The sequence below is a fragment of the Xyrauchen texanus genome, chromosome 16 (assembly GCF_025860055.1).
Source record: "Xyrauchen texanus isolate HMW12.3.18 chromosome 16, RBS_HiC_50CHRs, whole genome shotgun sequence".
NCBI classification, from domain to species: Eukaryota; Metazoa; Chordata; class Actinopteri; order Cypriniformes; family Catostomidae; genus Xyrauchen; species Xyrauchen texanus.
Window position 1 is genome coordinate 36,165,450 of NC_068291.1, and position 13,260 is coordinate 36,178,709.

The following is a 13,260-nucleotide window of genomic DNA, read 5'->3' on the forward strand; positions in this document are numbered from 1 at the left end:
ATTGTATGGCCCTACAGAACTGAGATATTCTTATAAAAAAATCAAACATCTATAAATGTCATTAAGTTAAACTGCCCCTAATTTCCCTTATAGTTCAATAAATTGTACAAAGACCATTTGAACGCTTCATTTGGTCCAAATCCAGCTCCTCTTTACAACACTGACACCTACTGGTCAATGAAAACCTCATGTAAAATTCATAGATGGATTAAGGAAAGTTATTCCATGTTTGCTATGCCTATACAAACATAACAAATTCTGTCAGGCACACGGTTTGAGTTCTGATTGAGTGTTGGAAACCAAAAGCTTTTATTTGATTTTTTAACTGATAAAGTTGATTTGTATTTGTGCATATGAATTCATGTATTTACGCAAACATTGCCAGTTCATGCTTTCCCCTTTATTCCAATCATAAGAATTGTGTTCACTAAATGAACTGTATATAGCAACACTGAACTAGGTCAATAAAATAGTTTACTATTTTCTGTGGCTTGTCATGCAGCAAATTATTGTGTGCCCTGATTTTGTTCATAATGTCATATTTTGTCAAAAGCAAGGCAATATTTTCACAAAAGCACCTAGTTTTATTTTTAAATGCAGTGTATGTTGAAAGCAATAATGATGAATGCAATTTAAAAGCCTTGATTGTATTTCCAAACAATCCAAATTTAACTCAAATGTTCATCCTCCAAAAGAAAATGAATACAACACATTTTTGCACTCTGTCGTTTTTGTTTAGAAACAAAATTTTATTAAAAAAAAAGGCAAGTGACAAGTTGACAAAATTTTTCTTTTTCTCAGTCTTGAACGGATCTCAGACAGTTCAAGACTTTTTTTGTATAAGTACTTTACAAAAAGATTGTTCTCGTTGAGCATTATATATCTCAGTCTTTACAGACTAATTAGCATGTCCTTTCATTTTTATTATGCTGAGTAATGATACTGACTGTCGAAAATGAATCTGGGTACATTCAGTTCAATGATGTCAAAGCATCAATCTTTAAGATTAAGAGCTTAAGAGTTGATGAGCTGCACATAAAAAAAATAAAAAAAATGAGACTTATTTTATACAAAATAATTAAATAATGTATTTGGGCCCAGTATTAAGTGTAAGAACCAATCAAACAGTTGGTTACAATTTTCTTGTCAATGTTCAACATTTTCACGAATGCGTTCACATTATTTTGCAGAGAATTATGACTTTATCTTGCTGAGATTTTCTACTGCAAGAATACAATCCAAAGGGCAGACTGGGGTGAGAAGCACAAAAGAAACAGATAAATTGCATCAGATCATGCACGTTTCAAATACAGGTACTTCCATAGTAATATTGACGCAACAGAAAAAGCAAATCATCTTATTCCACAGAAATATAACTTGTGACATACACTGAGAATCACACTGACATACGATTAAACATCACAGATATCAAAATCGTAATAAAAAGGATTTTGTTCTTCCTATTCCTTTTTTAAAAAAAAGTTTGTTTTACAAAACTTTGCTATGGAAATAGAAAACTGCTTAACAGCAGGTAAACATTGCATATACAAACAAAGTTTTATGCCATTGAAACATTTATTTTGCTTTTTAACTACCATTAACAATAAGCTGCCATTTTTGCCCCTGAATACATTGGACCATGGTAAAATACACCTCCCTTGTGTCCTTCTGTCTCATCTTAGCAATTGTAGGTTTCATGGAATGATAAGCAAACTTTCCATTCGTGTCTGATGACAAACATGAGGTTTTTAGGCCAGTCTTTTGGCGTTGGTGATTTATAATAGATTAAACATGATATATAGCTGCTGCTGTTGTATATGGCTGCTTAACGCTTGTAAAAGAAAAGTCACACTTCAATAGTTCACGATATGATGTAAAACACAGGAAGACAGCAGAGTTGTGTGGCAAAGGCTGTCCTTTTTGCTTTATCATTCTTCCAGCACCGACATGGTTCCTTAACTCATTTCGAAAAACATAACATGTATCGCAATAAAAGTAGAAAAAGTCACAAAGGTGCTCTTTTGGTTACTTTCAACCCTAGTTCCAGGTAAGATCCCATCTTGTAGGTCTTCATAAGGTTAGTGTTCTGCATGTTATTTTCTTTAAAAGGATTCAGTCATGGAACCTCTGGCAGGCCTTTTTCCAGCGGCAGGCGGTGCACCACTGGTCTCGGTGTTCAATGCCGTACACCTTCCGGCATTTTTTGGCCTCACCACGAATCCTCCTGCTAGCGTAAAATAAAGAGTCAAGAATGACAGCTAACCGAAACACGTTTAAAAGGAATGTTCTCGTTTCTGTTCCAGGTGTCCCTCGTTTGTTAAAAAACTAAACAAAAAAAACACTTACAATTGAAGTGAATGAGGCCAGTCCATAAACATATTCAACAAAAATATCCAAGAAATCCAAACACAATCCCCATCTTCCATCAGTCTGACAAAGATACACTGATCAGCCACAACATTAAAACCACCTGCCAAATATCATGTAGGTCCCCCTTGTGCCACCAAAACAGCTCTGACCCGTCGAGGCATGGACTCCACAAGACCTCTGAAGGTTTCCTGTGGTATCTGGCACCAAGTCTTTAGCAGAAGATCCTTTAAGTCCTGCAAGTTGAGAGGTGGGGCCTCCATGGATCGGACTTGTTGGTCCAGTACATCCCATAGATGCTCAATCGGATTGAGATCTGGGGAATTTTGAGGCCAACTCAATACTTTGAACTCTTGGTCATGTTTCTCAAACCATTCCTGAACAATTTTTGCAGTATGGTAGGGCACATTTTCTTGCTGAAAGAGGCCACTGCCATCAGGGAATACCATTGCCATGAGGGGGTGTACCTGGTCTGCAACAATTTTTAGGTAGATGGTATGTGTCAAAGTAGCATCTACATGAATGCCAGGAACCAAGGTTTCCCAGCAGAACATTGCCCAGAGCATCTTACTGCCTCCGCCGGCTTGCCTTCGTCCCATAGTGCATCCTGCTGCTATCTCTTCCCCAGGTAAACGATGCACATGCACCCGGCCGTCCACATAATTTAAAGAAAACCTGATTTATCAGACCAGGCCACCTTATTCCATTGATCCATGGTCCAGTTCTGACATTCACATGCCCATTGTAGGCATGTTCGGTGGTGGATAGGGGTCAGCATGGGCACTCTGAGCAGTCTGTGGCTACGCAGCACCATATGCAGCAAGCTGCGATGCACTGTGTGTTCTGACACCTTTCTATCATGGCCAGTATTACGTTTTTCAGCAATTTGTCATACAGTAGCACTTCATTGGGGTCGAACAAGATGGGCTAGCCTTCGCTCCCCATGCGAATCAATGAGCCTTGGGCGCCCATGACCCTGTCGCCAGTTCACTGGTCATTCATCCTTGGACAAATTTTGGTTGGTACTAACCACTGCATACCAAGCACACCACACAAGACCTGCAGTTTTGGAGATGCTCTGATCGAGTCGTCTAGCCATCACGATTTGGCCCTCGTCAAAGTCACTCAGATTCACCATTTTTCCTGCTTCCAACACATGAAATTCAAGAACTGACTGTTCATTTGCTGCCTAATATATCCCACCCCTTGACAGGTACCATTATATAAGATAATAAATGTTAACCATTTCACCAGTCAGCGGTTTTATTGTTGTGGCTGATCAGTGTAGTCTTGCCCAAAACTCCCCCCATTTGTGGTGCAATACAGTTGTTTACACCATTATTGGGAAATTAGTATACGAATGGCTGAATTATAGTTGTCGCTGCACATTAAACTGGGATTAAAAAGTATTTTAAATGTAAAAAAAACCAACAACAAAAAACACACTTCACATATCCATACTTCACTTCTATAATGTGACCTATTGATGACTGAGCCAGCATCTTCAGCAGAAATTAATGTAGTATGGTATTCGACTCTATCCACTGGGATTTAATTGGATTGATATTATAAAATAATTCCATTACTACATTATTATCTTTAGAATTATGTGCACTAATTAATCACGCACAATAAGACCAGCTAATTTTTACGTCATATTTTTTTCTTATATAATAAGCTAATTTAGTTTAACATCATTAGTAAGAAACTACAGTAATTTAACAGAAAATGCAAGATGAACCAACCTGGAAGTGCAGTGGTTTCTTGGAGGCGAAACACTGGCAGGATGTGGTCTGAAAGTGGCACTGTTGTTCTGAAGCCATTGTTCACCCACACTAACCGAACGACGGCGGAATGGTGAGCCCTGGGTGAAGAGAGAGAGAGAGAGAGAACCATTAGTCACAGAATGACGCACTTCAGTTAAGCTTACAGCTGCAAACACTACCTACATTATAAATAATGATTCAGTTCAGTAAAACTGATTAAAAATAAAATACAGTAACATGTTATCAACTTAAGAAAAAAAATTGTTTGTACATTGATGTAAATTTACAATGCATCGAGAACATTAAGATAAAGTAGGGTGACCATATTCTGGTGGGGGGGGTGGGGTAATAGTGTTCAAAATAGTGTTACTATGTCTTTTTCACTGCATTAAAGTTTGCATTCACTCTATTAGCGGAGCATAAATATAAAAAAATACAAATTTCCAACGTTCTTTTTAAAGTCGATGTACTAAAATAAAATATTTGATGCCATGTGTGTACCTTAATTTACCTGGTCATAAAAAGTAGTCTGCTAATTTACCTGATGAACTTTCACCTTTTGCTGACCCTTTATGCTTCGCAGAGCTAATGTGTGCGTCTAAATAACTTGCACCTTTATTAGCAACTGACACACAAGTGCCAGCTTTACACCTCATACATTCTGCTTCCCACGGATCTCGACCTGGACATGGCATGGGAATGTTCTGTGCAAACCTTCTGTAAATTTGCACTTTCATTTGGGCATCGTTTCCACTCAGCTGTCATTTTCTGCTACTGTCAAGCAACTGTTTGCACATTCGCAGAGAGATTGACAGGCAGGAATTTGGCCAATAGTTGCTGCAAGCCTTTTATAATCGACCAATTGGTGTGCGAGAAGGCGGGACTTACAAAGAGGGGTTGAAGCAATGCAAATACGCACGCACGCACAGTGAAGTATTAGACCAGATGCACATCATAATGTATCTAAAGCCGAATCCCGGGCATGTTTGCAAATGTAGAAATCCTGGCCGGATGCTTTAAGGTCCGAAAAAGAGAACATGTCCGGGAAAAAGAGGACAAACTGTCACCCTTAGATAAAGACCAGAAATAAAAGTGATTGTCTTTCACAGACATTCTTTGCAAATGTGACTCTTTAAACCACAGAAATAAAAATACGCTGATCAAAATATTCTGTTCATTATTTTGAACACTGGTGACAAACTGGATTAGACAAAGAGAACACAGTGTCCTAAAGTCCACTAGATGGCACTGAAATATATCTGGCATCTCTTGTAGGTGGGACAAAAGAAAAGAAAACAACATGGGCATGTCACTTCTATTTTTAGTACGAGAGCACATCTATGTCTTTGAGACCATGTGGCACTTTGTATGTTCTCAAAGCCTCAGGGAAAACATTGCATAACCACTCTATGTATAAATATTCACAGAACAAATGCCTTGATGCATTCGCCGTTACACAGTACACACTTTTAAAGCAAAGAAATATTGTTTTGAGATTTCTTTTGTATTCATGCAATAAAGAAAACGCTCACTTGTTTGTTCTGGTGAACCGTGAGAGATGGCGTCCAGTGACAGGAGACAGGAACAGTCACTGGAGTCACCACCTGAACTGGTGGAGGGGCCTAAGATTCAATCATAGATAAACATATGATCAACTCAATTAATAATTACATATAATTTTTGGTGTCCCCTGTGCACATTATCCAAAATGATAAGTGACAACAATCAGAGCTTTGACTGCACTAAAAGTCCTCAAGGGAAAATGTGGTGTATAATTATGTGACAACAATGTAAAACATCTCACCTGGTAAGAGTGCTCAGTGTGGACCTGCCAGAAGCTGCCCGGGGCAGACTGGCTGAGCGAGCTAGGCTGGAGCATCTCCGGGGTGGAGGGAGAAGGGGGTGTGTGCTGGCTGGGACTGGATGGAGAGGCGCAGGAGGGCCGGTGGCCACCAGAGGGGGCTGTCTGCTCCACGTCCTGATAGAACTCTGTGTAATAAAAGTCTTCTTCCCTTTGTGAATGCTCATCACTTTGTCTGCAGAAAAGGCATTACAAAGTGAGATGCGTTTTGGACAAGCCAGATTGCTGTAATGGGTAAGATAGTTCTGTAAACCTAAAGAGCTTTTGATATTTACCCAAGGTGTGAATTGCGGATGTGGCGTTTGATACCCACTACTGTTGTCAATATTTTTCCACAATTTGGCCACAAGCACCGATATGCTACTTTTAAGGAGTTCTAGAGAAAGTGAACAAGTCAAAGAAGATAAATAAGAACATTCTCCCATAATTATCCATAAAACCATACAAACACATTACTTGACACTGGTTACATAAATATGCTAACAGTTTATGACTTACCTTGCGTTTCCTTGGGGTTGGCTCGTTAAACAACATTTGGTCCAGCTCCATGTCCAGGCCTTCATCAGAGAGAGGGGTGCTCTTGTCCATCTCTGTGATGGGTGGGGATGGGGCTGGACTTCCGTTTCCATGGTCACAACTCCAGTATCCAACATCTGACAGTTCAACACCACCATGCTCCATTCCACACAAAGCTATAAAAAGCAGAATAATTTAAATGAACGCTACTTGGTGCTTGATCAACAAAATAAATGGCCTTCGTGTTAAACTAGTGTCCTTTCTTTCTAGGTGTTAACTTGCATCAAGTCGAGACTTATTTGAGGTTAAAAACACACCAATTTTGCTACTCATTGAGGCTTTTGGTAACACTAACCCTACCCTAACCCATCATTCTCCATTCCACACAAAGCTATAACTAATATTATAATAGAGGTCTTCCACACTGGAATGGCATTTTCCTCCACCGAAACCATTGACTTTAATGCTCTCTAGTACCGCATACTTTGAAAAAGATGATATTGGTAAATGGAAAACGTTTTCAAGCTAAAATGTATTAGTCCAGTTAAGCTTGAAACCTTGTTTTTCAATTTCCTAGCATCATTGTTTTCCAGAGTATGTGGTAATGGAGAGCAGTTTCTGAAAGTCTCCATTTTCAGTGGAAAAAAAATGCTGTTCTAGTGTGGATTAGAGGCGTAAATGTAGCAAAATCAACATGTTTCCAAACAAAACTGGATTAGTGTGGACGTGGCCTTAGTTAGTGTTTGAAATTTGAGGTCCTAGTAAAAAAAATCTAAACAATTGCTACTTTAATGAAAACGTGGCTCCTATGAGACTGCTATTAGATCCCACTGGATACTCTGAATTTCTTATATTTCAGTTCATCCAGTAGGATCTTATTTGATCATTATAGGAATCTTGTTAGGATCCTTTCAGATTGGTTAAAAATTATGATGGAAATTCCAACACCAATCCTGTACATGTTCCTTTAAGATATTTTGACTAGGGCTTATTGTACATGCAGTTGTTAGCTGCTTCTTTCTGGTGACTAATGCTTAGGTAAGGAAGCATGGTGTAATCTCAGCTGGTACGTGCCAGTCATGTGGTTTGTGCAGTGTACTTTAGTTTTATTTAAAGAATGTCTACTAAGATCATTAAATGTAAATATAATGTTCTCCAAACCTGTTGCCTTGCTCCCCTGAGCAGAGTTTTGGATTACTGGACTGCAGGACAAACTGGTAAGCACCATTGCAGCCATAATCTCATCCATGTCCACAGTTTCTGCACTCCTGTTGTGGTAAAGTTGAGTTTTAAGAGAGTTCCTCTCAATCACAGGATCAACATTTATTTTAAAAAGGACATACAAGCATATTTGACAAGCCGTACCTTCTTGGCACATCAATGGATGAGGAAACTGAAGAGCTAAAAGTGGACGTGGGACTTGTCCATACGTCTTCCAACTTGCGATGTACTTGTTGGTTGAGTTGGGGGAGGAAGATGGACACCTCATTGTCCACATGGTTATGCTGTTCCACCACACCTCCACATTCCTGGCCTCCGCAGTGCACATACACCTGACAAATATCAGAAAAAAACCACCATGAAGGTGCTGCTTGCACCATGGTTGAAAATATGAACTGTACTGCCTCAATGTAAATACCATTTCAAATTTTGAAAGTCAAATCAAAACTACTGTAGAACTGACCTAAATTAAGAGTTTTGTATTTTACATTGAATACATTTAATCATTCTCACCTTCTGTCCTGGGTAAAGCTTGTTTCTGTAAAGCCCACTGTCTGGGCATCCATGTGATCCCATTTCTGTCAGGGCCTCCACTGATGAACCACACACCAGTGTCCCCAATGGGGACCGCTTCCCAAGTCTTGTCTTTGGTACCATTTTCTGTTAATAGCACCTTGTATGTTCTCTACTGCTTTGAAGAACTCCTGATGGAGATTCAGCAGCACTATTCAAAAGCACGAGCCGGAAACTAGGGAGAGGAAACAATCAAATTATGAATTTGAGATTGGCCTATTAACAGACTTCATCACCATTCCAAAATCTACCGATAGCCCCAAAAAACGTTTATTTTTGTACATTTTGTCAGCAGTATTTTGTAGATGTCCTTTGCTGTTGTTCGATTTTATTATATAGCAGCAATTCATGGACTCTCTGCCACCTTGATATTGACCATTGAAAACCCCATTTCGGTCGACAACTAGTCAAACAAAATTAAGTATTTATGACACAATTTTATTGATGAATCCAAAATTTCCAACTAGCTTGTCATTTATAAAAAAAAATATAAACAAGACAGTTACATCTAACCATCTCTAATCCATTTAAATTGATAGATGTGTGCATTTGCACACACACTTAACAGACCATATTTGCCAAAGACTGCCTGATGCAACCTTGTCACCTGTTGAATCTGATCACTGAAACACATGAGATCAGTGAAATAAGCCTGTGTCACCACCCATCCCTTTACGTGAACATCCGACAACTAAGTGCCAAACTATTTAGCCATCACAGGACAACTGATGCAAAATTCAAAATATATGTGCAATTGTGCAGAATGACTATGAGTCACTATGAGTCTGTGGAAACCACAGAATGAGGCATGCAAGCAATACTGTACACTGACGCAAGACATTAAAACTGTAGAAACTAGACACCGTTATGATCATGATGCACCCTGTAACTTCAAAAAAAAAAAAAAAGCAGAGGAAATTGTTTCAGAGTTTCAACTTAATACAACTAATAATCAAATTCTGCAAAGATTTGATTCCATGATGATATACCATGAACGGTTGATTAAATCACATTGCTTTTGGTTCATTTCTAAACTATATTTACTAATGGTGAATTTTCAAAAAACCTTACAAACTTTATGGAACATTGCAAATAGAATCTACCTAAATACATTCATTCATCTTAAAGGAATAGCTCGTCCCAAAAATGTCAATGTTCTCATCATTTACTCACCCACATGCCATGCCATACCATTCCATGTCTTCTGGAGTGATCCAATCAATTTTGTGTGTTACCTGACCAAAACGTAATTGTATTTTTTACTGTATATCTTGCCATCGCAGTCTCTAGGTACGATCGTGATTTATAAGCTGGATTTCAATTCCTAGTGCTTGACGCATTTGCAGAACGCGTATGGTGCTAGGAATTGTTATCGAGCTCAAAATCATGATCGGAAAGGAGACCAGTGATGTCAAGATTTAAAGTAAAAAGGAGTTACATTTTGGTCTGTTCTCACCCAAAAATGGTTGGATTGCTTCATAAGACATGGATAAACGCCAGTGGTGTTTCATGGATTACTTTAATGCTGCTTTTATGAGCTTTTTGGAGCTTCAAATTTTGGACCCTATTTGCTTGCACTGTGTGGGCCTACAGAGCTGAAATATTCTTCAAGAAAATCTTAGTTGTGTTCTGCAGAAGACAGAAAGTAATACACCTCTAGGATGGCATATGGGTGAATAAATGAGAGAATTTCCATTTTTGAGTGAGCTATTCCTTTAATTCATTAATTTGCATAAACGAATAACAAAATACAGTGCACATAATCCATTAAACACTAGGCCTACTATATAACATTATATTGACATACTGATTTTCACTTGGTATGTCAAGCTTGCATGCGGCTACATAAAATGCATGTACAATTTACATGCAATGTAGCCTACACACGGCAGACGTGGATGAAATAAACTTTGTTATTGCTTGTTTTTGAATCTAACAAATATTTTACCGTCGAATATGCAATGTTTTCACGACTTTTATCTGAAAGGTGACGCACTTTTCCCATTAAAAAGTTAAAACATTGTATTAACACCAAACGCCTCAACAGCAGCTAAATCCGTTTTTCTTTATTGAACAGTTAAAATCACGGTATGACTGGATGATCATACAAGTTGGTGAATATAGGATGTCCATGACGTCATTCTTTTGCTCGCTCCGTGCATGCGGCCTCATTTAAATGTTCGAGAAGTTCAGTACATTAAGAACAACGCGTGACTTAGGGACCGTTCAGACTGAACGACTTCTGACTTGCGCTAAAAATACAAAAAAGATAGACGCATCGCAAATAATAGAGCAGAACGCAAGGGTCTCGAGATGCGTTTCTAAAGTCTGAATTTATTTTTAACTTGACACGACGTCTAAAAAACGCGGCGTTCCAGTGCTGGACGCAACAATCAAAGTCGTCCGTCTAGCGCGTGTTTACGTAGGAAAACAATCGAAAAACAGCGCGTATGGACACACGCGTGTATGAACGGCCCCTACCTTCCCACATGTTCGCTGCAGCGCTAAACAGATTATCCAACTGCTATTCTTTTAAAGCGTTAAATGCTGTCATTGCAAAACTGGTCAGAGTACCAGATGAACAGTTAATCTCATAAAGGCACAGCACGACAACGTTATGTTTGCTCATATTTTAGGCCCAAATTGATTAACCAAATTACTTTTTTTTTTTTCATTCTTTTACGAAAATGTGACAATTATATATATAAAAAAAGTTGGCAATTGTATAGACGTAAAATCCTCTAGAAATTAAATAATAGTTTTCATTATTTTTGAAGTCTTTACATTTCTCGATCGAAGCGCAGCCATCACACAAACAATCCACAAGTATTAAACACTGAAAGGCTGGATTGCATTAATTAGCTGTAAAAATCTACCAACCTTGAACGGCAGCAAATAATGCCCGAGAAGCATGCAGTGCAGTAATAAAACGCAAATGCATTTAAATCGAGAGGAAAAACTTTCAATGAACGTTGCGCACGTACCTTTGCCAAATTTCAACACACCCCCTTTTCACAAGGCTTGCTCTGACCGGCTGTAACTTGAAAATGTCCTTTTTCAGAGCTCAGAACGGGTTGCGTTCAGGTATTTAAAATCCCGGCATGGATTATCCCAGTACGACAGAACTGTGCTTGTTTGACAAGGCTACAACAATTTTAGAACAATAAAATCAGTCTAATCTAATCTAATCTTCTCTTTTTACGCGCCACAAGTGAGGCGAGCCCCTGTTTGGTTTAGTTTTAATTCGCTTTATGCTTCCGTTGTCGCGGTGTTGTGCCGTTCCAGCGAAATCCAGTGCCGTTTGTGTCAGCTACCGCCTTCTAGCGGGTTTCGGCTCTTGTAGTAAACAACATGACCATGTGGTAGGGATGTCGACGCTGATTGGCCAAGCAGCGCTTTCCAAGAAACACGCCCTACAATTCCAACTTGTTTACGCTGAAGTTGAGGAAGGGCCAAGAAGCACAATGGCCACACAAAGGACACTATATTTCTTGTAATGCTACACCACTTTTATTAAGTATGTGTAGGTTTGCAGTCCTACTCATGGAACGCATGCAAAAATGAATGCAAAGAAACAATGTGCAAACGATTGCACGCTTGCACACTGTGCAAGCCCAATCACTCTAGTGACACATTTTATGTATTTATTTAGGATATATGTATATGTAGTATATCACAAGACACACACTTTGCATTCAAATTGTATAATCATATATGTGTATTGTGCAATATTTGTCTCTGAAAATGTATACATCATGTACACTTTAAATTGTCTGTCTGATGTTGCACTGCATGCATTTCCCGATTAGGATCGCCAAAGTATCAATTAGTATGCTTAAACTAATAGCATGCATTTTGTCATGAAAAATGTACAGTAAATAATCCTCCAAGAAATAGTGCAGAAGATGCATTTTATGAAGGGGGAGGGTATGAAAGGGTTACATAATACGAGCTTTCCCAGTTCTGTGGCATCGCTGCCGCACGCCATTGGTCGCTCGCTGTGATGCGCCTCCCCACGCGCTGCGCTCGTGTACAAGTTCAGGCCAATAAACGGTGTACGTGAGCAGACTCACATCCTCGTTCCAGCACAGGGAGAAAACGCGCGTTTAGCACGTCATCTACAGCTCTCTCTGTGCGGAGTTGCCCGAAGAGTGCAAGAACAGGCGTCACGTTAAGAAACTGTTTAATTGGAACAAGGCAGTTTTTTTTAATCATTATTATTCATTTACTTAATACTCAGTATTAAGCGTTACAGAATAGTAAAAAAAAGAGTCATATAATCTTTTTGAATACAGTCAACTCTAAAAGCTCGTACATTTGCAGCATTGCATAGAGACGTGTGACCTACAAAACAGCTGATAAGTGTTGATACATGCATGATGCAACATTTTTCGGCAACGTCATTTATTTATTTATTTGTTAGTTTTCAGTAATTGCATATATGCATGCTTGACATCACGTTCTCATTCTGCAATGCAAAAAACAATTATATATTATTTAAATTGTAAAGTGCTTATATCTCGTGGTAGTATGCACTTCCTTTCTGCCTTGTTGTATCACAGTAATTTTCACTGTAATACAGTAAAAAAAAAATTGTAACAATTAATCATAAAATATTAATAATATTTGTTTTTATAATAATACATATATTTTATTTTATTTTGGGGTAAAATTAAGTGCTTAGACCTCATGGTAGTATGTAGGCTACTGCCTTTCTGCCTTATTGTATTACTATAATATTTTACTGTAATACAGTAAAATAATGTTTAAAACATTAATAAAAAAAAAAATATTAATATATATAAAAGAAAAAAACATATATTTATTTTATTTTGGGGTGAAATGTGACCTGGCCATGTTTTCATGAGAGTCACCCAATAAAAGTAATAATAATAATAATAATAAATAGATATATTCATACCTGCTGGTATTAAAGGGATAGTTCACCCTCCATCA

General features: G+C 38.3%; 1 protein-coding gene across 2 annotated transcripts; it reads right to left on the reverse strand.

The window, feature by feature from the left end:
• Nucleotides 1-723: 723 nt before the first annotated feature.
• LOC127657355 (zinc finger protein 395-like) lies at nucleotides 724-11,637 on the reverse strand. 2 transcript variants are annotated; one of them, XM_052146099.1, is made up of 10 exons: nucleotides 11,289-11,637; nucleotides 8,245-8,479; nucleotides 7,876-8,063; nucleotides 7,672-7,778; nucleotides 6,493-6,686; nucleotides 6,270-6,370; nucleotides 5,938-6,169; nucleotides 5,666-5,755; nucleotides 4,113-4,231; nucleotides 724-2,224 (listed from the first exon to the last, which is right to left on the reverse strand). In XM_052146099.1, the coding sequence occupies exons 2-10, from the start codon at nucleotides 8,386-8,388 to the stop codon at nucleotides 2,113-2,115; spliced, it is 1,287 nt and encodes a 428-aa protein (XP_052002059.1). In that variant the 5' UTR covers nucleotides 8,389-8,479; nucleotides 11,289-11,637; the 3' UTR covers nucleotides 724-2,112. The 2 variants fall into 2 exon arrangements, with proteins under 2 accessions (XP_052002059.1, XP_052002058.1); XM_052146098.1 differs by having other exon boundaries at nucleotides 724-2,227; nucleotides 11,289-11,636.
• Between the last annotated feature and the right edge of the window lie 1,623 nt (nucleotides 11,638-13,260).